This window comes from Pelecanus crispus, chromosome 2 (genome assembly GCF_030463565.1).
Source record: "Pelecanus crispus isolate bPelCri1 chromosome 2, bPelCri1.pri, whole genome shotgun sequence".
NCBI lineage: Eukaryota > Metazoa > Chordata > Aves > Pelecaniformes > Pelecanidae > Pelecanus > Pelecanus crispus.
In genome coordinates, this window is record NC_134644.1 from 162,068,583 (window position 1) to 162,092,741 (window position 24,159).

At 42.6% G+C, this 24,159-nt stretch overlaps 1 protein-coding gene across 3 annotated transcripts; it reads right to left on the reverse strand.

Annotated features, from left to right (window-relative positions):
• Window positions 1–443: 443 nt before the first annotated feature.
• Window positions 444–23,603, reverse strand: DERL1 (derlin 1). Of its 3 annotated transcripts, XR_012832049.1 has the most exons (12): window positions 23,420–23,603; window positions 21,636–21,747; window positions 18,453–18,517; window positions 16,660–16,686; window positions 13,980–14,075; window positions 13,230–13,282; window positions 11,955–12,065; window positions 7,533–10,172; window positions 7,285–7,436; window positions 6,684–7,102; window positions 5,542–6,070; window positions 444–1,938 (listed from the first exon to the last, which is right to left on the reverse strand). XR_012832049.1 is itself a non-coding variant. In XM_075728213.1 (8 exons), the coding sequence occupies exons 1-8, from the start codon at window positions 23,570–23,572 to the stop codon at window positions 10,034–10,036; spliced, it is 696 nt and encodes a 231-aa protein (XP_075584328.1). In that variant the 5' UTR covers window positions 23,573–23,603; the 3' UTR covers window positions 7,470–10,033. The 3 variants fall into 3 exon arrangements, 2 of the variants coding, with proteins under 2 accessions (XP_075584328.1, XP_075584327.1); XM_075728213.1 differs by lacking the exons at window positions 444–1,938; window positions 5,542–6,070; window positions 6,684–7,102; window positions 7,285–7,436 and having other exon boundaries at window positions 7,470–10,172; window positions 11,955–12,005; XM_075728212.1 differs by lacking the exons at window positions 444–1,938; window positions 5,542–6,070; window positions 6,684–7,102; window positions 7,285–7,436 and having other exon boundaries at window positions 7,470–10,172.
• Window positions 23,604–24,159: the final 556 nt, after the last annotated feature.

A 24,159-nucleotide genomic window follows, 5' to 3' on the forward strand; every position in this document is an offset into this window, starting at 1 on the left:
CTGCGCTCACCAGCTCTTTACTGGGGTTGCAGTGCCAGTCAGTGGCTGTTTTCTGGCAAACACGTAGCAAAGCTGAAGCCTGACACACAGTGGCATAGTCAGAAATAAATGCAAGTCCACAGAATTGCCCTCATTTGGGCAACATATGGTTTACCATTGCTCCCTGCCCAGCAGGGAACACCTAAGAGTAAGTAAGCTTACCTTTTAGCATCCACTTTAGCATAGCTTGCCATTTTAAGATACGCCGCTGAAAGGGGAAAAGATTAAAGCATAAAGCTTTTTGAGACCAGATAGTGAATTAGGAGTGCTGGCCCTACTGATCTAGCCCACAGATGAATTTAGCTTGGGTCAAAAAAAGAGCAGTGATACGGCAAGGTACACATCCAGCATGAGTGATCGTGGCAGTGGCAACAGTGCCGAGTTAAAGATAGCCGAGTATAAAGGCGATGCCGCGTGCTGCCCTGCCCCTCGCTCTGGCTGGAGGGAGATGCACAGCCCTGCCCCGCTGCTCCAGCCCCTGCCGACAGGCTCACCTGGGGCAGGGGGCTCCCCCGAGCTCCTCTGCTGCCTGGTCCCTCGCGTTCCACCAAAGCCCCCACAGAGAGTGAGCAGGAACAAGCCCATCTCCATGCATTAAAACCAAACCGATCCACATAAGTGGGATTTAATTCCCTCTGGCCTTTCAGCTGTGGAGGCATCAAGGCTAAACTATTCTTGGATAGCCTTTGCCAGGGTCAGGGTGCCTTCATGGTCACAGAGGTACAATTGCTTTCCTGCTATTCTTTTCCCTAGATTCCTCCTGCTCTCTCTCCCCCTCAGTAACATGCCCAGGCATCCTCTCAGGGTGTTTTTTTTCTTTGAACAATGCAGCTGGGGGTCATGATTAATCAGAGTTTTCTACCCTCCATTTCCCTGCTCATTGTCCTGTGCCACTTGTTGAGAACCTTATCTTTATTAGCTGGTCTTATCACAACTCGATTACACATTAACAGAAACTCTCCTTACTCAGCAGGATTTCCTCAGGATTGCATTGCTTCCGGCTTCAGAGAGCAGCTCAGTGGAGAGAGCCACTCCACTAGAGCCAACCTAGGAAGTTACTGATCTCATTTAAGATGCACAAGGGGACATGGAAAGCCATAGAATGACTTTGAGGAACTGGCAGGAGCAGATTTAGAGGACAAAGCGTTTCTATAGGAGAACAAACGCATTAGCTTATGTTGTTTGTATTGGCATTAAATTATACAGTAATTATTTGGTCCCGGTGAGCTGTGCTCTAATAGCAGCTACAGAGCTATCCAAGATCCTTCAGTGCAGGGATTGCATCCAGCTAGAATGTCCCCCTATCCACTTAGCTACTCAACCAAATAATAGAGCTGTAGGGCCTATTGTTATCTGTCTGCTTTCAAGAATTTAGACTGATACACTTCTTACAGATTTACTAGACCTTCAAGTGCAATTATCACCACACCATGTACACCTCTGATAAAGGATTTTTCTCCTTCAATGCTACTATCACCTTGCCCAGGAAGGTTAAATGGCATCAATTTGTATCAATTGCTCTTGCCTTTTTTTTTTTCTTTTCTTAAAAAAATGCATTACACAGAAAAATTCATTAGTTTAAAAGGACAGAGTGATGGGTGCAAGAGAGAGGAAAACACATTGTTAGAGATGAGAAAAGCTGTTTCTTAACAGGTGGCTCTGTGAACACCAAAAATCCATCTCTTGTGAAGGCAACTGACCATCCAAGGACTCCACAGCCTGGGGAGACCTCCCGGTGCCAGACAGTCCCAGTGAGAAGCAAGAACTCACCATTTGGTTAACGATAGCTTCCCCTCTGCCTGGGAAGAGTGGTATGTCTGCAATGACCTGCCACTGCCATGGCCCTTCACACTCCCCTCTGCTCCCAAAACAGCCTAGGCACATCTTCATGGGGTGGCTCTGAGGAACAGAAACAAGGAGAAGGTTTGGAAAACTCATTAGACACCCAGTTAGCGCAGCTAGAAAAAAAATGGGTAAGACTGAAAGCACAAAAGCTCTTCTTCTGAAATAGCAGCAGCAGGCTCCAAAAGCATGTATGGCATTTGAGGACAAGTACTTGGAGTTCAACTAGTTACATTCATCAGACCATCTGAGAGAACAAGTAGCTGATATCTGGAAAACAGAGATGGATGTAAGCAAGGGAAGAGGTATTAAACTGCTTATCACCTACAGGTGAGGGAAAAAAAGGAAAAAAAAAGAGATTGCTAATTTACTGCCTGCATGACAGCCAACAGAAGAGGCAACAAAAGATTATAAATTGCTATAAAACCAATATTGCTATGGGGCACGTGATTTTAAGCATCAAGACTCAGCTTCTGAAAATGCTCTTCTTTATGTACGATGGCTGTCATGGCCAGCAATGGATGAAGAGTCCCTGTTACAGCCTGCTCAGGCTTTCTAAAGTGATGAGGATTTACATTTTGCAGGTGCATCTGATGATGCCTGTAAGTCTTCCTTGCCTCTGCAGAACAGCAGGTGAAGGTATGATGCGGTAGAGCCAAGAATATCCTTCTTCATCCTGTGCTATTGTGAAACATTAAATTTGGACCTAAATCTTGGAGTGCAGTTTCAGATCAAAAAGAGGGAAGTGAGATTTAAATGAAATAATACTGTTCTAACTAAAATATACAGGAAAACTAGAAATTGGATTGTAACTACCCTAATGAGAGCAGCAGCAATGCTAGGAAGCTTTCGCCAGGAATGCAGAAACTCCCCGCCCAGAAACTATAGGTTCTTAAAAGTCTTCAGGTACTCCCTGCTCACAGAGCAAAGGAGATAGAAACCTGTTGACAATGATACAAGTTAAGCCTTTTTCTAACATGCAAGTCCTGTCTCAGGCAAGAGTCACAAATACCAATTTTCTTACTCATTGCAGTGAAAAGCCACTACCACACCACTTCTGGAAACAAAGGCTGCAGAAGTGTTTTACCCCTATCAAAATAGTAGGTTCTGATTTCAGCTTTTAAGGGTTGATTTGAGCTCTAAAAGCAAACAGAAAACCCATCCTATCTTCTAACCTAACTGAAAGGTCATTTTAGAAATAAAAACCTGAAGCATTTCATCCTCATCAGAATCATCCAAATGAAATATTCTCAACATTGCAAAAACAGCCCCCACCACACACAGAATTTCTTTCTGATACTATTCCAGTGAAACCAGCACATGCTGCAAGCACACACAAGTCTGCTCTCCAGCTAGGAACCTTCCCTCTGTACACACTGAGGTTTTGCCCCTTTATTTTCACATTAGGAGCTACTTTCCCTCTACAGCCTTCAGGAACAGCAGTTTACATCCCAAGAGACTTCCCTGAAACTCCCTGGGAAAGGCTGTACCCAAGAGGTGCCAAACCAGGGCCTCCTCAAAACAATTTGGCCACATCTTCATCCTTGGCTGTCCTACTTCCTTCTAGGTTGTGCAGCCCCAGCAGCTCAACACAGCCAACTAAGGAAAGTCAAATAGAGAAAGTTGACTGTCAGGTCATGCCTGACATTCCTCCCCTTCCTCTTAACTCAGTTCCCATGGATTTTTTTTGTGTTTAGGTGTGCTGGTCTCCTTGGGGAGCCCCTGCCCCTGGCTACATGCACCTTGGACTACTAAAGCCAAACCAGGTGTTGGTACAGCTAGAGAGGAGTACAGCCGTCCCTGTGAACAAGTGCAGACTGCACTTAGGTTTGAATATTGCTAAGACAGAGCTGCAGAATAGAAAAAAAGTAAATATTGCTGTGCTGCGTAATCCAGAGCACTTCTAATCTCAGCAAAAGTTTGAACTCTTGCAAAATTCCTTGCTCTCCTGCTCATAGATCCTGTTCAGGATCTTCTAAGAATATCAATTCCTGCAAGATTTTATCTGTTTTCTGAATTTACACAAGTGCTGAAAGAAAAATAAAAGCTCCTTATGCCATCAGTTGCATAAAGCTTTGAGATGTTTGAGCTTCTTGATGCTGCCCCAGGATCTTTGCTGTACTTCAACATTATTTTTCTTTTCAACAAGATTTTTATCTTAAATTACATAACTTTGGGAAGAAGGGCAAGACAACAACGAACAGGAAAATTCTCTTTCCTACTCGTTTATACATTAAAAGACTGAAACCCTCTAGCATCTAGGCTTTGAATCAGCTTTTAAGGAAATTAACCTGTATGTAAAAGCTCCCAAGTGAAAATACTGAAACATTAACATTAGTTAACTCCTTAGCCTGAGCCCCTAAAACAAACAAGGCCAACTCCCACAGCACGCACATTGCCATTTTCTTTTTGCACTTGCTTAAACTTGTAAAAGCAATAAGCACAGGCAGTTCAGACTGAACAACTGCTTAAAAAGACAGGTAAAGCAGTGTTACAGGCATGTGCTCAAGGCTTTGTTCGAGTGAAAGGCTTATCCACTGAGTCCAGTTGCAGGTGCAAATACTAACCAGTGTCTCACCTTGCCCCTCCACCTGCTGTGGGCGGTTATGGATTCAGTAGATAAGGACAGAGACAGGCATTGCTTTTCTTTGCAGCCTGAGCGGGGATTGCCACTTCTGAGCCCGCATTGGGGAAAAAGCACTTTGAAAAACATTCTTTGATCAGACAGGATCCTTTTCCCCATTCTCAAGTCCAGTTAAAAACCAATTTCTCAGCATCTTTAGATCCCTTCCTGACCGATTTAAAATATTTTTTATTCAAAAAATTGGTACCTTAGGCTTTTCTACCTCATACATCCACCAATGCCGTACACATGTTGTATTTTCATTTAAAAAAAAGCAGCAATGACATAACCTGATCTGCATTCCTGTCGCAATATTCACTCCCCACAGCGGGGACTGCAAGCACACACCACTGCCCAAGCATCAGGCAACCCAAATAGTTTTGATCACACTGATCTGAGACCCTCTCCTATGTATAGAACAGCACTATGCAAGAGGGGCACTATATGGACTGCAAGAAGGCAACAGCTCCTCCAGCCTAATCCAAAGGGAAAAGCACACTGGCCCACTGCACAGGGAGGAACAGGCAATGGGAAAACCCCCTAATCTTCTCCCCTCTTACAACTGTGAAATGAACTGTCTACCCAATTGCCTGCTAGAGTTTTTACAGCGCCAACACTGAGCAGTGCCAGTCAAGTAAGTCTTAACGACGGTAAGTGTGTTTCCATTTGAATATCTCAAGTTGGAAGGCACCCATAAGGATCATCAAGTCCAACTCCCTGCTCCTTGCAGGACTACTTAAAACTAAACCATATGACGAGTGTCATAATAGAGTACCTGAGGGTGTTTTGATTTTAGAACAGGCTGAGATGTCTGTTAGGGTTAACTACTGCTAACCAATACTTTAACTTGAAAGCAAAGGGAAACATTACAGCAAAGAAACTTTCTATATTTAACTAGCTATCACAAGGTGACCTAAACTCTGTGGTGTGAAGAGATACACCAGGCAGCTTGGAAGCCCAAGGGTTGGTGCAGGCAAGCATCCTCATACCACCAGTTACAACAACAAGTCAATGAAGCCATTAATACAGGGATCTACCTGCTGTCCTTTAATCCATGGCCAGTCCAGGGACTAAATACACACGTTTCTTTTAAGAAATAAATGTAAACATTCAGATGCAAGCAGACTGCTTGTGGCAGTTTTGTTTTTAAACGCTGCCTCCAGTTGTCATGATCTTCATCACGGGACACCTCTGGCTGATGGTTAGCAGTCCAGAGGAACTTGGCCTCAAGAGCTGATTTGAGCTCTAATGGCATTTTGCAAGGGCTTTGTCCTCTGGAAGGAAAAAACAAAACAAAAAACCCAAACCACCTCCACGCACCAGAATTAAGGTTTCATCATCACTTTTTTCCCCCCAGCATCAACAAGATTCTGCAGAGGCCTTGCCAGCATCCCACAGTTACAGCTCCTTTTATGTAACTTTTGCTCACAAGTGTTGTATCACTCCTCCTAGATCATGTTCCAGATGATAAAAGGGTGAGCCACTGCTGCGAAGAGAATTCCTTTCATCACCAAAAAAGTGTGCTTGAAAAATATAAGCAGCTGACGTGTTTTCATCTTTTCAATCCTAGAAAACAGCACATCATCACCCTTTAGATACAAGTACTTCTGCTTAATATGCACATATTACATATTTAACTTCATTAATAAACCCATGACAATAGACTCAATTCTGAGTTTCAAGTCACACTGTTACTATCATCCATGGCAAAATAAGAATCTAGGGACACACAAAGCAAGAAAAGCCATTTACTACTGCAGGCGATGGCAATGCTAAAAAACATCTTCACCAAAAGTAGTGCTCTGCCATACTATGGCAAGTACAAATTGATCCATTATCCTAAGCCTAGCACAGAACAAGGGAGAATATGAATCATCTTCATTTTATGGATGCAGAACAGGACTACAAAGCCATTAGGTGACTTGTAATATCAGAAACTTCAGACTGTAAATTAGTATGTATCTCTACAGCTCACTATCTTAACCATCAAGGCAAAGCAGTCTTCCTCCCTGATAAAGTACACAGTGATATATAAACACAGAAAGAATATTATGTTGTATTGCAAACAATATGCTAGTCTGCAAATTAAAGCCTCTTAGTTTTCCTAATGCAACAATTATACAACAGAATGAAGCAACAGGTCCAGTTTCTCATTAAGTCACTGGCAACACCACATTACCGAGTTGTGTTGAGAGAGGAGCTGTCGCCAATACAAAGTAATAGGAATGAAAGAGGAAGCATTTCAGAAGCATTTGATTTCATATGCATGGCTCTTCTGCTGACTCTTTACATGGCTGGAGCAAACTGAAAGGCACACACTTGCCACGCTGTTCTATCTGATGCATTTAGTATGGACCAAGAATTTCCAGTTCAAGGAGCACAACAAATTCACACAGTGCCTTATGTACCAAGTCCATGATCTTCTTTGGTAACAAACAGGAAAAGTGCAGTCAGATGAATGATGAGGACCAGAAGACTCAATTCAGAGGATGCTCAGTGTGTCTCAAAATCAGTTGAGATAAGAGCCTCAAAAGGAATTCTGGCAGCTGTGCACATCTGGCTAGACAGAGTGGGTATTGCAGAATACCAAGCTTACCCCTGGAAAAGTAAGTGATCTCTATCAATTCCACAAAGTTTGAGGGTGAGTAGAAGGATACTTCCTCCCAGAGAACAATAAAGAATGAATCATCAAGTATACAAATAAAGATGTAAAATTATAAAGCCCAGGAAGGACACAGACTGTCAAAACTCATGGTGATAAACAGAGACAAAGAAAACACCTCTACAATTTTGCAACCGATCAGAGAAGACAAGACTCCCACCCAAAAGCAGGTCATTTTCTTGAGTACTTTTATCAACAGCAGGAGGTGGTGTCACAGTGCAGCTGTCAGACATTCCCTGGAGATGTGCAGATCACAAGGCTTGTCTTAAGCTGAAATACGATTTAGCGAAACAGAGACAGTAACAGAGATTAAAACTTTAATTTAAAACTTTGCCAACAAAAATTGATTACAAAAAGGGAAATTACCTGTACAAAATAAGAAAGGAGGTACTCATTTAACAAGAGACTGCCATTGTCAGTGTACACTGGAGGACAAACTGCTTCAGGTCAAGTGAGAAGTGAGAGAAAAACACACTGAGCTCTTAATATGGAATTCTGAAGTGAATCTTCCATAAACCAAAGTAAATTGACTTGAAGCACCTCAAAAGCTAATCAAGACTTATCAGAACTCTATTTGCCTTGCAAACCTTTTCTTCTCAATTTATAAAAGGAGGATGCACTAGAAGGCAAGACTAGGAAGCACAGTGCACTGGGCCAGGACAATGACTTTTGCCATCCTTCCTCCCACCCAAGCCTTCCTTCTGCCCTTCTATACAAAGATATTCTGAAATTTAAGTGTGACAGGGTTTTAGCTGAGTCACAAACTATTGCATCTTTACTTAACAGTTAGGTCCTGACTCAAAATGGACAAATGCTTTGGAGACAGTGGTATTACTATGACTAAAAAGACCAGCTGCCTCATGACTCCTATAAAAATGGTAGTTCTCAGACTTTTCAAGTTAGCATCAAATAACAGCTGTCGGTCAACAATAGATTAGTATTTACAACACTGCAGTCCTCTTTTCTACCTACCATTTTATACAAAGAAAGGGAAAAGAGCATTTTCAAAACTTATCACTGAATAGACAAAAATGGCAGGTGATTTCTGAACTCCAAGTTCCTGTAAAATCTAAGCCGGCAATATGATCATTACCAGTGTTCTGTATTTTTCCCCAAGCCAGATCAACAAAACTGAGCTGCAGTGAAAAAAAAAGGAGCATGCATTTTTTTTCAAGCAAGCCAGCTGAAAACTTCCAGACCGACTGCTTATTTTCCACTCAGTTTCACATCATTTAGTATTTACAAGTTTTTAAACCTTCAGAACCCACGTTTAGTTAAGAAACAAAGTAGTAATAAAAATGTTTTGGCCCAGATTCACTTCACCTACTTACAGATACCTGAGATATCGAAGCTGGGGCAGAACAGCCTTCTGTGCCCTACCTACCCAGTAAAAAGACAGACAAATGCTACAGGGACATTCAGTCTTGTATCTCATCCTAGTGACAGTGCTCTTTTTCCTCCAACTATAAATGAAAAGGGAGCAACTATATTCCAACTTAGAAGTCTTGGTTAAGCTCAGAGTAATTGCGTTCCTAGCTTAAGTGTTGTCGTTTATGTGAACCTAAGCCTTACCTTGCTCACTAGCAGCTCCCACCTAGGGCAGTCGGGACAGCTACCTTTTAACAATGCTATGAGACATGCATGAGTCCTCCTTACAGCTGGGAAAACTGATATAAGTAAGAATTTTGCTCAAGTCCGTGCAGTGAGTCAGTAACAAGCTAGCATTACAGCTTCCTGGATCTTAGCCCTGTGCTCTGCCCACAGGAACCCAGTACGAAGAAACCCACTGTACAGAATCATTCCCTTCTCCATGTCAAAAAGTTTTACCAAAAAAGTACAGATACTAATGAACAGTGTACATAATTTCTTATTTGACAATGAAAAGAGTCCTGTAGTAAAGCAATCTGTTCTAATGTATCTTGACCTTGGAAAAGCTTATTTCCAGCTTTGATTCTTTGATGTCTTAAAGCTTTTAAGAGAAAGTTGAAGATTCAATTAACAAACATAATGCTGCAGTCAGTACCCTTTACATTAACCACAATGTTATGTTACATTTTCTAGTTTAAGTAGTATTTGTGCTACCCAATTTTGCAATCAAAATAGAAACCTTCAAGCCAAGAATTCACATGTGTCAGAGAAAAAAACCAAGCCAGACAACTTCAGTTTAAACAGAGCGCGCCTTGTAACATGCCATGAAGAGTTCAGAGATTTCAATTCTGTGAATATCCATTATTGCCATTTCAAATGAAAGCACTCTTATCCTTCGTCTTGCCCATCCCATGCTGTAGCAGGTAGGACAAATGCTGCATGGCAAGAAAAAACTCCCCTCAAAATACAGCTTAATAATGGAAATGAAACATTTGCACTTCGCTTTATGAATGCAGCAGACAGATATCACTTAATGTTTCCAAAGACCCTGGGACTTAAGCACAGCTATGGAAAAAGTCAGCTTCCTAAACTTTGGGGTTACTTTGATCCATCTGTCTCACACTGGATTCTTACCTTACCACAATCAACAAAGCTTTTAACATACCAGGCAAGACAGAACACCATTAGCTTGTTCCATCACATTGCTGAACAAGACAGCATAATGGATGCCCATTGTGACAGATGGACAATACTGTATAAAGAAGGCTTTTGTTAATGGCGGAATCAAACTGGACACTACCGGCTAGCCTGGAGCAAGATCTACGTTTTTCCCTTCTGGAGTTTTTAATTTTCTCTTGAACCAGAAACATTCTTTCTAATCAGTTAAATCCAACAGTACTACAGAGAGCTCAGCTCTTAAGCATGCTCTGCACCAGGAAGGGTCAGTCCTACATCCAATTAAAACCAAAGAGTTGCTGTTTTCCAAGGGCAGGGGTTCTTCACTGGTCACCTAGTCGGAAACCTTGGCCCCAGTTGTGTCTTCCACCACCCTGCTGATCTTCTGCAGCTCTTCTCATGCTAGCGGGTGGGACACCAAACCCCGACACTCCTCCTCTCCTATTTGGCAGCCAGCGGTACCTAGGGAGAAGCCAAGAGAGAAGGAGAGAGTTTGAGAATCAGCTGTACCTTGAGGGTAAACTTTTCCATGCACTTCCTTTTCACTGCTAGACTTTGCAATAAAACTGGCTTTTCACAGCAGTACTTCACAGAATTCTTTCCAAATCTAAGTCCTCAGCAACTGAGAAATAGGAATGCTGGGGAACTTCCATCTCTGGCATATGGTTAGATACAATAATCCAAACAGAGGGAAAAATCCACGATAAGGGAGTCTCATTGTCAAGAATAAATGCTGTGATACAAACTTAATTCCCCTAACTTCTCTTCCTTTTTTCAGGGGAAATAATAAAAAAATCCAAATCACTTCTGAGCATCTCTCTCTTCAATAGTTACGAAGCTCCTGTTATCACAGCATCCAACCATCTCAATGCTCTCTAAGTAGACACTCCTGAGGAACTGAGGACCAAAAAGACTAAGGGAAACAGGCTCAAGCAACTAGCTTGTCTGAAATCAAAGCTCAAGCAAATCAGAGCTATAGGACCTTATCATCCAACTTAGGCTACCATCTAAATAGACAGAGTGATCTAAACCACAGCTTCTGCAGTTTGCAAGGGATGCCATCAATGCAGTCATTTCAGCTCTACAATAGTTACACCGAGCTCCTGCAAATCCCGTGCTGAATTTGACCACCAGAATCTGAGGCCCGGACATAAAATGCAGATTTCTTTCTAGAAGAAAAATGATCCTGTATAGAAAAAGTTCTTCATTATTATATTAAAGATATCTGTAATTCATCACAGCATCTTTTTTTTAACAGAACATTACAATGCAAAGGCAGAATTAATCCCCCTTTAGATATGTTTGCAGTACTGCTATTCCTGCTTCTCAAATATAGAGAAAAATTAAATACACATATGAGAAATCAAGAGAATTACACATAACCAACAAGACTGATGGCAGTTTCAGAGCTGTTATCTTGAAAGACATTTTAAAACAGCATTTTGTCTTCTAATCTTTATGGAAAATTAGGTTTACCAGAAGGGCTTGCAAACACAGGAGTAGAATATAAAGCTTCCCTACTCATTAAAACTTGTACAGAAAGTACAGCTGTAATTCAACTTTACATCTTATAATTAACAGTTCATGCTATAAAAAAGGGTTAACCGAGTTGTTAACTAAAGTTTGGTAGAGAAAGAATATTTACAGCCCAAAAGGACGAGGACAAGGGCAACTGCAGCTACAAACTTTGGCTTCTGACCGTACTATTTCAATGCCAAAACAATGAACAGATCACAAGAAAAAGCACTTCAGAAACGAAGACCTGCAGTCTCAGTCAAGGTGACTGGTACCGACTCCAAAGCAGAATACATATTATAGTCCTGAACAAGTCTGCAACTGACTCCTATTATTGTAAAGGTTGCTGAAGTAGTAGCTACTGTAATGATACATGGAAATATAGATAAAAGATCATTTACAGAAGAAAATTTTTTTACACCATCTGATAATTGTTAGGTAGTTCTCTTTACTACAGCTCAATTCACTAGCAGAACTATGACTTTACTCTCACTCTTCAAAGTGGGTAAAGGACACAAGCTGTCCATAGGGGTAACAAAAAACTCTTACATAGGCCACTTACAAGAAACAACATTTTTGATGATTCAGCAGCACAGACAATATGATAGCCTGAAGCAGGTTGATTTAGCAAAGTATTTTGCACCTTACAATCCCAGCAAATATATCTGTTAAACAATACAGAAAATTGGACCAAACAAAAGAGTGAGCTAAAGAATAAAGCCATCTTACAGGAACTGAGGTGTGGACAGAAAATTCCTTCCTCCCAAATCCATTGGATATTTAAACATTAAGAAGAAATACAGGTGTCCGACCAGATTTCCTATCAGCTCATTGATGACTCTGCAAAGCAAAAGAAAAAGAATTGTTTCACATGCTGTCTTCACTGAAAATAAACGAGTGACCGTCTTCTGCCAGTTCCTAGTGTTCACCCGCTACAGGCATTGCCGGGGCCATGAGCCACAGAAAATTTCCCTTCCCTCACCATTTTGCAGCCGCTACTTTATAAGGGCCAACCTTCAGTGCCAACACATCAACAGGCTGTTCCACCCTCCCTTCCAAGCCTTCTCTACAGTCTGTACTGAAAACACAATTAAATACTTGTTTACATCAGGGAATTAGACCGTACAGCTATTAGTGTCTAAAATAATAGTCTGTGGAGCTTGAGAAGTTACCGCTGTTTTCACTGGACAACCTGTCTCCTGCTGTACTGAACTGTTTTGTTCCCAGTTTTGCAAAGACACTGCTGAATGGAGGCCCTTGACTATCTTCCGTCATGCATAGAAACAGCAGGTATCTAACAGCAAGCAGTTTTCTCAAGTGACGGATGAGTCAGTAGGAGGCACAGCCAGAAAAGGGCATTTGGTTTTGCTGTACTATCTCCTTTTATAAGTCAACCACATAACTTGTTATTGTCAGTAATTGTGTTACAGCGGCACCAAGAGGCCCCAACAAATGCAGGGCACCAATAGGAAAGACCGTGCACAGAGGGGATTTCTGCATCATGGAGTTTAGTCAAAGAAACCCAAGACAGACCAGCAAATTCAGCAGGTGCTACTATTGCACTCTGTGGGCTTGCTACTGCCATTTTCCCTTGTTTTACAAGCTGAAAAAAACATCATGCTGGGTGAGATTGTGAGGGAAAGAAGTAACAGCACTATCAAATTAAATTTGTTCCTAAAAGCAGTAATGATGGTTTGTCATATGGGATGACATCTTTCTTTTCTGTGCATTACTCTTTTAGTAAGTAAAAGGCCTAATGCACAGATTTGCTAGAAAATAAAACCAAATTCTTACTACTTCCCCCTCACCTACATTCTCTAGTTCTCACATGCACATCTCTTCTTTGCTTTTATCTTAAATGACCACGATGTGACACTAAGCATTATCAGTCACATTAGACAGCTTTAAGCCTCTTATTTTAATATTGTTTCTAAATTCAGCAATAAGTTCAATAGCTGTAAAAGCTTTTATAACTTCAAATTAGCCATATAAGTAAATACGTACGATCCACCAATGATGTAGTTGAATCCCAGAATAACCCATGGAAGGTAACAGGCCTGAAAAAGAACACAATGGAGACAGGTAAGTTGTAAGTACAAGTTAAGGACATAAACCTGCTCAAATTCCCCCTGCACTAATAAGCATGATTATAATATCAATGTTTTAGGCATTACACAAATCCTGATATATTAACTTAAGCAGATTCTACCTAACAAGGTAGGATACTCCAAACTGAGCGACCAGTAGTATTTTTAGACAAATCATACTCATTTCAACATCATAAGCAGATGCATCTTTTGCACTCTATGTTTCACAGCAAACTTACATCTAAAGCAAAGTCCTAATATTTCTGATTTTGAAAAGGTCTGGAAACAACGATCAAAAGAGTCTTCACTTACAAGACCTGGCAGAAACAGACAAGGTTGCACAGGAAAGGACAATTTAAAATATCAAGATTTTGTCACTACAGTGTCACAACATTCAGCTTTTATGAAGGTTAATGTTTATCAGTAATTTTTTTCCTCTTTTCAGACTGATGAATTTCAGTCATCAGAATATCTTTTCAGTAAAGCCATACTGAGTGACACCATATGGAAGACCATGAAGAATTCGTCTTTGCTGCATCTCAAGGAGTACATAGCTATGTGAAAGCATGGGACAACTTCAATAAGAGAAAATATTTATATTTTGCCCCTCACTGCCTTCATGTGCATCTTTGGGACAGAAATCTTTCCAATATCCTGTCTGACATACCTTAAATCTTGTTCCAAACCAAAATGATACAATCATGTCTCTGTTCAGCTGGGCCCACACATAAAGTACTGACATGATGAGTGGAATCATCAGCAACTGCAATGTTTTTAAAAAAAAAAAAAGCAAGGAGCAACAAATTACCATCACTTTCACAGAATACCAAGAAACTTAAACAGGCAGCAGGAGCTATAAGCTTCAAAAATTACTTGTAAGCATGATACATCAGCAAAATCTTTATGTCATGGATCTGTTCAAAAGCTATTGAGAAAGCTAAGCAGGAGAACCTTGTTGGTCATTCTCTTTTGCAAGACCAGGCCAAAGCAAAGGGCTCCGACTTGCACCAAATGAATGAGCAGCTGTGGCGAACTCCTCGGCTCCCAGCTGCATGGTAGCACACCTACAGCAGAGTCAGCAACATATTTGTGCCACAATCATTTCCATTTACAACCCAGGGCAGTAACCCAAACACACTCATCTGGGGCTAAGCTAATATGCCAGATGAAGTGTTACTCCATCGAATTGCCAGCTACGTCCCCCTCAGAGCACCACAGAGGGAAGGTGCACCAATAAATCACCGGTTCAGAGTACCACAGCCAGGCTTGGCAAAGTCATCCTTGCAGAGCTTGGAGTTAACCCGTGCTCCATGCCAGGAGACAGGACTGTTTCAAATACCTTCTTACTGTGACTGTATATTAGCTGATTAGACTATTTCTAGTGAAACAAATACAAAGCACTATTTTAGCTATCTGCTGATTTCTAAACTGAAGACAGACTGTGCCAGCAACATTTCCATGAACTGGTTTAATGCTACAAACCAGCTCGTGTGTTTGGAAAAGAGGTTAAAACTCACCCTTCAGTGGTGCCGCTATTTAACAGGTTCCACGTTAAAGCTGGCATGCTGGCATCAGTCCAGCCTTCCTCCAGCCCTACAGTGCACCAGCAGTCTGAGTTGTCACACAAGCACCTTATGGTCTTTATTAAAACCATTTTTATTTTACTGGAAAAACAAAGTAATATCTAATTTCTGAAAGTATTTGACATGGGAATAGAAGCCCAGCTATCCTACTCTGTCTTCTCACTTTCAAGCAAGCCACTCAACAGAAGCAAAACCCCCTTTATTTCTAAGAAAAAACACATTTGTACATCAAACAACAGATTCTCTTTTAAGCAACACTTTGTATGCAGATATAAACCCATTTAAAGTACCTTTTTAAAAAGATACAAATCAACACAATTAGTCTAAAATTCATACAATGTATGGATGAATTCAGCACGCTTTTGAAGAATTTTGTGGCGTCTTCCCCACAGCAAAAAAAGTCTAAGTGCAAAGTTATGGACAGCCCTTAACAGAACTCAGCCCTGACTGCAGATGCATAATCACTATTTTTGTCTACCAGGGGAGCCTGATAAGTGAGCTAATAAATGGTAAGAATATTAGAGATATTGGTGCACACTTTGGGTGACAGGGTGTCGTGGTTTAACCCCAGTCAGCAACTAAGCACCACACAGCCGCTCGCTCACCCTCCCCCACAGTGGGATGGGGGAGAGAATAGGGAAAAAAAAGTAAAACCCGTGGGTTGAGATAAAGGCAGCTTAACAGGACAGCAGAGGAAGAGAAAGAGAAGAGGAAGAGAAATAATAATGATAAAAGCATACACAAAACAAGTGATGCACAATGCAATTGCTCACCACCCGTCGATGAATACCCATGGAAGTCCCCGAGCAGCGATAGCTGACCCCCAGTCAACCCCCCCCCCCCAGTTTCTATACTGAGCATGACGTCATATGGTATGGAATAGCCCTTTGGCCACTTTGGGTCAGCTGTCCTGGCTGTGCCCCCTCCCAGCTTCTTGTGCACCTGGCAGAGCATGGGAAGCAGAAGAAGTCCTTGACTAGTGTAAGCACTACTTAGCAACAACTAAAACATCAGTGTGTTCTCAACATTATTCTCATCCTAAATCCAAAACACAGCACTATGTCAGCTACTAGGAAGAAAATTAACTCTATCCCAGCCGAAACCAGGACACGGGGACAGAATAAGATGAGGAGAGAACAGCAGAGGCAGGCTGAAGACATGCAGTTATCTGATACTCTGTTGTGTCCAAGAAACACTCCCTCATTTCCCCCCTTAATATGTGGGGGGATAAGAATTGCCTCACTGAAAATGGTTCTTTAGACCACTATTTTAATCATTCTTGTGAGGATTTTGAACTTCACAGTTCTGATCTGAATCTAAAGCTGCATTTTTCACCAAAAGATCTTCTGGTGGCAAGTAAAAGGCACATTGAATTTGAGAAGACTAACGAACCCAAGAATCATTTGTAGACAAAAAAGTAAGAATACAGATCCACATGCATTAGAGGAAACACTGCATAGGTGACATCTTGTGTCCATTTTAGTAAAAGGCTGAACAGTTCCTGACTGCACAAAGAGCCAATTTTCACTCCTTGACTCCCTAACTAGGTTAGGAGTGGCAGAGTCAGATACAGGCTTGTGATGTTAGCTGAGGCTAACCCAGGCTAAAAAACTAACAAGCACACACAGCAGTCCATTTTGATATAAACTAAACCAGCCTAGCTTAACTACATTCTGCAGTTATGCTGATAATGCTCTCTGTAAAGTCATTAAGTAGTCAGAAAGTTCCATAAGATTATAATTTAAGAAACTGCACAGCACTTACCTGCATGTCCATTGCCAAGCCAGTTATCTGTCATTGCACCATTAAGGAAAATGCAGCAAAACCTGATAGACTAGAACGACAAAAAGCTGCTACACACACACTGAACACACATGCAAAGGCCTTTAATGTTTAAAATTAAAACAGCGTTCCTGTGTAGTATTAAGTTAACCACTGGAAAAAATGAAAAAACTCCAATGATCTAGAGACTTCCAAACTTAGTTTCAATAACTGCTTTTCAGTAGCCTTTCAAGCTACCACCTCAAGTCATTACCCCGAGGGCTGACAGATGCACTGGCCTTCCCTCCATGATGAAACTGGCCAGCTACAAACTCAGTCAGTCCTTGCATAAAAGCATGTTACAGGTTTAACAGCTGGATTCTTTAATTAGTTTTTTAAAGACTAAAATGTTGGGTTTCTAACTAAAGACAGACCAGATCATAAAAGAATATCAAAATATTGCCACTTATGACAGAAATAAATAATTTCTTGAAGTGCATCAATGCAGGCTTTTAATACTAGTCTCCTACCTTGGAACCCAAAGGATCTACTTGCTGTAGTAACTGCTGAGTAGAAACAATTGCTGAAGAATTTTGCTATGATCAGAATGTTTTTAACAGTTCATGAATGTGTATTAAATGGCACCAAGCATTTTCCCAGATCATGCATCCAGGTTGCGCCTTACATCATACAGGGAACAAGCAACTGGAAGCTTTGAATGACCAGTTTGAAAGTCAAGTCACAATCAGATTCATCTAATAGCCCACAGCTCACAGGCTGCAACCACAATGAAGCTGATAATGTAACGAAACCCACACTGTTTTCCTAGTTACTGCTTTGTCTCAACAGGACCAGCAGGAATAGCAAATCACTCCATACAGTGGAATGCAACTAGATGTAGCTAACCTATTGATAAAGGCAACAGCATTGCTACACACTAGCTTTCCTGGCTGGGGTTCACGCTGATGTCACCACTCCCTGTTTTCCACATGCTGTGCCACTGCAAATTGCTACAAGGAGGCAGCAACAGCACAGACAGAATGGGAGCATCTCCAAGGATGGAGGTTCCACAATCTCTCTTGGCAACCCATGCCAGCGTTTGACTACCCTTACAGTAAAAAGGGTCTTTCTTACATTTAAATGGAATTTTCTGTGCTTCATTTTGTGCCTGTTCTCTCTTGTCGCACCACTGAGAGAAGTATGGCTCCATTTCCTTTACTCCCTCCCCCCTCAGGTATTTATCCACATGGATAACACACCCCTGAGCCTCCTGTTCTCCAGTCTGCACAGTCCCAGCTCTCAGCCTCTCCTCATGTGACAGATGCTCCAACCCTTTAATCATCTTCATGACCCTTCACTGGACTCACTCTAGTATGTCCACGTCTCTCTTGTACGTGGGAACCTGGAGCTCGATGCAGCCCCCGATATGTCTCATCAGGGCTGAGCAGAGAGGAGTAATCGCCTCCCTCAACCTGCTGGCAATGCTCTGCCTAAGGCAGCCCAGGAGGATGGTGGCCACCTTTGCCACAAAGGCACATTGCTGGCTCACGATCAACTTGGTGTCCAGCAGGACCCTCGGGGCATTTTCTGCCAGGTTGCATCGCAGACTGTCAGTCCCCAGCCTGTCCTTGTGCCTGAGGCTGTTCCTCCCCAGGGGCAGGACTCTGCACTTCCCTTTGCTGAGCTTTGTGAGATTCCTGACCAGCACATTGCTAAAACTTGGTCTTTTGACATATTTTAGGCAGAAATAGAAGCAGCAAAATATTCTGAAAGTTTGGTGATGAGCAGAAGGATACAACAATGCAGATCCAATTAAACAGAAGCATGAACATGTAATCTGCTGGCCTTCCATCAAAAGCCCCTGTAAATAAAAAGAATTGTTAGGAAAGGTACTGAAATCTTGATAAGAAATTAAGACTTTTTTTTACTTTTAGGCGTCTAAGAAAAAGTTCAGTTAATAACAGTTGCCCTACATGCAGTCTGTGGTTTACGATTTTTTTATTATTATTATTTTAAATGGCCTTATAACAGAACAACCTACAGGACCAAAAAATAAGACATTCAGCCTATTGCATTAAGTGCACACACACCAGATGTACTCAGAGAACACACATGAACCCTAGAGATAACTGTTTTTAACTTCACAAGACTTCAAAATGGAGTTGGACCCCATCTGTCATAAGAAGCTCCTAGTCAGAAGCACACAATAAGGAAATATACTTGCACAGCAAAAGCAGAGACACCAAGTTTAATGATCGAGTCATGTGAAAACCAGTCCTTACTTAGGCAAATTGCATCCTCTTTGCATCGTCTAGTCAGACTCAAGAGACACAATAGTTTTTACACTCCAGAAAAATTAACATACACGACAAGGAGGGTACACAGTTTGCAAACTGTGGTAAATGGCTGGCACAGACCTCGGCATTTGAGCAAGACTCCTATCAACTTTCATATAGGTCCATGCAGGCAAGAAAGCCTGAGAATACTGCTGAAACAGACCCAAACCACGCAGTGACAAACACAGCGCACCATGAACAAGCTGAACAAGCTGAATTGCATGCTAATAATTAAACATCAAAATGCCTAGAAAGAAGGCCACTGCTTAATGTTAGCACTATTTGGCTTCCTACAACTATTTTACATGTCCCCAAAAATTTAAAGAAAGAAAATCTGGTTTTAAACATTAGGTTTTTAGAATAACTAGCATAACTCAGTCTATGTAAGACTAAAATAATAAACTTAAAATTACTAAAATATCAATTAAGTTCAGCCATGCAAGTTACATGACGGGGGGGGGGGGAAAACAACACAGGGGGCGGGGGTTAGAGAAAAACCACCTTGGAAAAAAATCTTTTAGAAGGTTTAAAGTTGGAGAACTACATAAACTGGAGTTTTCTCCTTACTGTTGCCATACAACAAATAGAAACAAATAGAGAGGAAGCTGACTAACCCTGTAGAAACTCCAGCACAGGAATTCCGCCAGAATAGGAAGAAATCTAAGGGCATATTATTCCCTTAAAGTTTTCCACTTCTCATTATCTAGGAGATTACTAACAAGAATATTAGACAAACTATTTAAGCTGACTTTCCAATGAGTATCTAAGAAAACTGAGCTATAGACTGCCAAAAAGCTCAGCACAGGGGCGAGGTGAGCTCTAGCCCACTGGGTCCTTCAGAAGGGCCCCAAGTATAACCCAGTCATTGGGGAAGAGCTGCAGACTCATAATCTCATCATTCATACTGCTGGGGAGTGAACTCTGCATATTCTGCTTTCTCTGTTGATATTTGTTATGTTCTTCACCAGCAGAAGAAAAACAAAAACACTTAATCCCCTTTTCCTCAGGAAGCTAGAGGTCAGCTTGTTAGGAAAGCACAAGCACAGTGCAAAACCACATGGGTATTTCTGACAGCTAAATTTGAAGCTAGCATGCAACCCTGCGTATGCTCAAAAACCACGTACAACCTTGAAAATAGAAGTTTCGCTTCCTCAGTTTCCCAGACAAAAGGACACATAGACCTACACTGATTTCCACTTGTAAACATATTATCAGCAACTTATATACCTCCCACTTTCAGGAGGATTCATTGTAGAGAGTATGAACCAATCTAACCAAGCACTTAATTCATCCCCAGAAAAATGACTGTAATATAAAAGAAATGCATTGATTCAAACAACAACACAGCTGACGTCCCAGTTTCAAAATCCAGATGTGTTGTACAGCAGTAATGTGAATTTACTGCTGAAAGAATTGATTTCCTTCATGAGACTTCTGCCACAGCACAGACAACTAGAGCATTTTGTAAGTGTATGTACAAGCAGTGATAGCTTATAATTTGCATATATTAATCAGGAACTCTTACTACACATAGCTTTGCACAGTAGAATGTTGTAACTGCCAGTACTCTCATGTGTTCATAATCTACCGCAGAAAGGCTCAAAGAGAAGGAGGAACCATTTCTAGCTATTAAACTACTAGTTACTTTCACTAAGAAAACAACCAAATACAAGCTGGCACCACTCCTCCCCTTCCCTGCGACTCTTCCTGCAACTTAAACGGGATTCCACAATACCCTCTGGATGACAGGTTTACCAGGAATCTCTTCTCTACCATGGGACTTCCCAAACATCACCTTGGAATGCATTTCCACTTACACCATCAGTTCTAAGACTCCATTAGAGCTACACAGAAATTCTTGTTCATAAAGGCTTCCAATAGGAGCTTGGTTTTGCAAATACTTTAGTTTAATTATTTATTTCAATTAAAACAATTTTCACTTAGTTTTAATGAACTGTGCAATGCAAAATGGAACCAGTTTTGAAGCTACCTTGTAACAGCAATCTCCTTTTTGAGAGAAATGATCCATTATTTGATCTCCTTCCTTCCACTCTTTAATTTTTCCCCCTAACTGAAAATCCAACTAGTTCATTAACTTTTTCACATTTCTATTTGACAGAGGGGTACACTTCATTTGTACAAGGTACCTCTCAATTCAACATAACTAATAGAATAACACAGGTAGGCAACATCGCCTTTTAAAAAAGGGAAAAACTGAGACTGTTATTTTCTCAAGATGGATATACCCATTATTACGTACGTTCTATCATCCTTCTGTGTAAAAGGACATCAGACACAAGAAAACAGAGGTAACATCACCTTTTAGTGTCTCTCCCTCATTTCCTGAAATCCAGCAACTAAAAGCACTGGGCCCTCCTATTGAAAGGAGTATCAAGTTCAGATCCTGAATGAACAGGCTCCCTGCCAAAGGGAAGGAGCCAGTCACAGAAAATCAGTTTTCAGAGCAGTTTCCCATTGACCAGCATAAGTGAGCACAGAGATGAGCCATCTTTCTCATGATTCCACCTGTATCAGCCACAACCCCATCACCCCAAACATTCCCAAAAGAAGCTCTGACACTGCTTATCTCTATCAACTCCAGGCAGAGTTCATCATATGCATACAATTTAATGGGTAACATACCTGTTTCTAATCGTGATGAATATTGATACAAGAAATACAAATTCACCAAGTAGAGAAATCCTGTTCCAGGTCCCACTGGGAAGAAAAAGGTTGCGGTTATCGGCCGCCAGATCTGTCCAGATCAAAAGAGAAAGATATATTTATATATGATTTCATTCTACACTATGCATTGTTTTTTTGTTTTCTTTCGTTATCAATTACTTGGGAGATCAAGGAGGAGATTAAAAATAGCCCAAGTACCAATTACTGCTGCTTCATCAGCTTTTACAGTTCTTTTTTTTTTAATCTGATAAGCAAAGCTACTAAGATTGCAACAGAAGTCACACACAACTTCCCAGATCGCTTCCATTACATCTTCACAGTATTGAGTCATTATTGCAGTGCAAAAGGGATATGCTTGCAAGGATGCTGCCCTGTTTTAAAAGCATCCATACAGAATTCGTTCTTACCTGTTGAACAGAGACCAAGGAATTCACATAACAGCCTTTAGCGTACTGTTCCAGACAGCACGCGCTGCTCTGAGCATTCTGCACCTGCTTTAGAGAGTCTCCCCACTATCAATATGGGGCACAGCCAAGTGCATGGCAGCACTTGGTAGCAAGGGCAGAAAATGTCTGGCCATTTATGAATGAGCTCTTTAACCGACAGCACTTCCAGACAGAGTACTGGGATCCTGAACATCACAGTTCCAGAAGGAATAACAGAACTAGAGGAAAAACCAGTCATTTTAGCTGCTAAATTCTGGGGACAATACATGAAACAAACTACAGACAGAGCTGTCTTTTATCTTTTTTTGCACTCAGTCTTTTTCACTGAAGATATAATGAGCACATATAATAGAAATTTAAAAGTTGGGATCTTTTCCTTCACTTTCATTTTCAGTTCATCCAGTGGGCACTTTCCCCCTACACATCTGCATACCAAAACATTGAACCTGTAATCTCCCAATGCAAGGAAAAAGACTATGTCCAGTTTGTGACCACTTTTGATGTTGCTAATGCATCCAGAAACACTGTACCTCTGAAAACTCAGGACTTCAGTTGTTAGTTTATGTCAATCATACCTAGACACAGAAGCTGACAATCCCAAACACAAACTTTTTCGAATTCCAAGCAAGAAACGCTAAGAAGGTGCAAAAGATGCACTTCTCTAGCTCTGCTTTAGTATCTCCAGAGCCCCCTGCAGTTTAGGACAGTGGAGCATCTCTTCCCAAAGTCACACCCACACAGTCGCATAACGGAGGCTGGGCAAGTCACCTGAAGCCACAGCCACGGGTTTTATGAGTACGGAGTGCCACGGCACAGGAACCGGTGCCAGCCAGACCAACCCCCAAAAAAAACTTAAGAAAAAGAGGCACCAGAACGAGATGCAAGACGAACTAGAGGGCCTGTTAAGGGCCACGGCCCCCCCGGCTCACCCGGGAGCCGCGGCAGGGGCAGGCACCGCAGCTCGAGTCACCTTGGTGGACAGCCCGGGGCCTGCGGAGGCAGAGCGCTGGCTAAACCCGGGGCCCGGCTCGCAGGCCTTATATAGGTGAAGCAGGAAGGCAGGCTCGGCCCCCGCCGGAGGCGATCTGGCTCTCTCCTAAGGGCCGCCACGGTGCGCGATTCCCTCCCAGCGCGGCCGCGGAGGCCGGGGAGGGGGCCAGCCCCCGGCCGCAGCCCCAGCCCGCAGCGCTGCCGGCCGCTCACTACAACTCCCAGAATGCCAAGCGCGCCCCGGCCTGGGCTCTCTGACGGCGCCGGCGCCGCAGGGCACGCCGGGACCGGTAGTGCGGCCCCTACCTGGAAGCGGTTGATGAAGGCGTCGGGCCAGAGGAAGAGGTAGACGGGGCTGACGAGGCCCAGCTTGCCGATAAGCGGCACCGCGATGGAGCCGGCGAACCAGTAGCGGGTGATCAGCGGGATGCTCCGGAACCAGTCCCCCAGGTCCGACATCTCACCGCCTCTACGCCCGGCCGCCGCCGAGGCCTCGCTACAAACTGGCCGTGGAGGGAGAGGAGAGGAAAGATGAGGAGAGGCGAGGGTCCGGCCGCGCTGCGCCCGCTGCTCCCGCCGCCGCCGCCGCCCCGGGCAGGGAGGGGATCCCCGAGCCAGACGTGGCGCCGCCGAATTCGGCCGGGCCGTTGCTACTTCCGGCCCCGCCCCTTCGGCTGCCGGGGCAACGGCAGCGCCGGAAGTCCCGCCTCCGGGGGGGGCACCCGCCGTTGCCAGGTGACGGTGCCGCCGCTCCCGGAGGTGCCACCGCCCCCGCGGCCCCTTCCCCGAAGCTGTATTTAGTAGCGCCAGGGCGCTGGTAGCGAGTCAACCGGCAGTAAGTCCTGCACTTGCGAAAGCCTGGAAAAACGTATTAAATATCCCGTTGCGTTATAAAAATATTTGCCTGACAGGACTCGACATTATATTATAAAAACATGTTTTTTTATAAACGTGGACTCTACTTCATTTATTATCCGACGCTGACCGCGCTCCTCTCCCCTGTTCCCGCCCTCCCCTCCGCGTGACGCCCACGAGGGAAACTACAA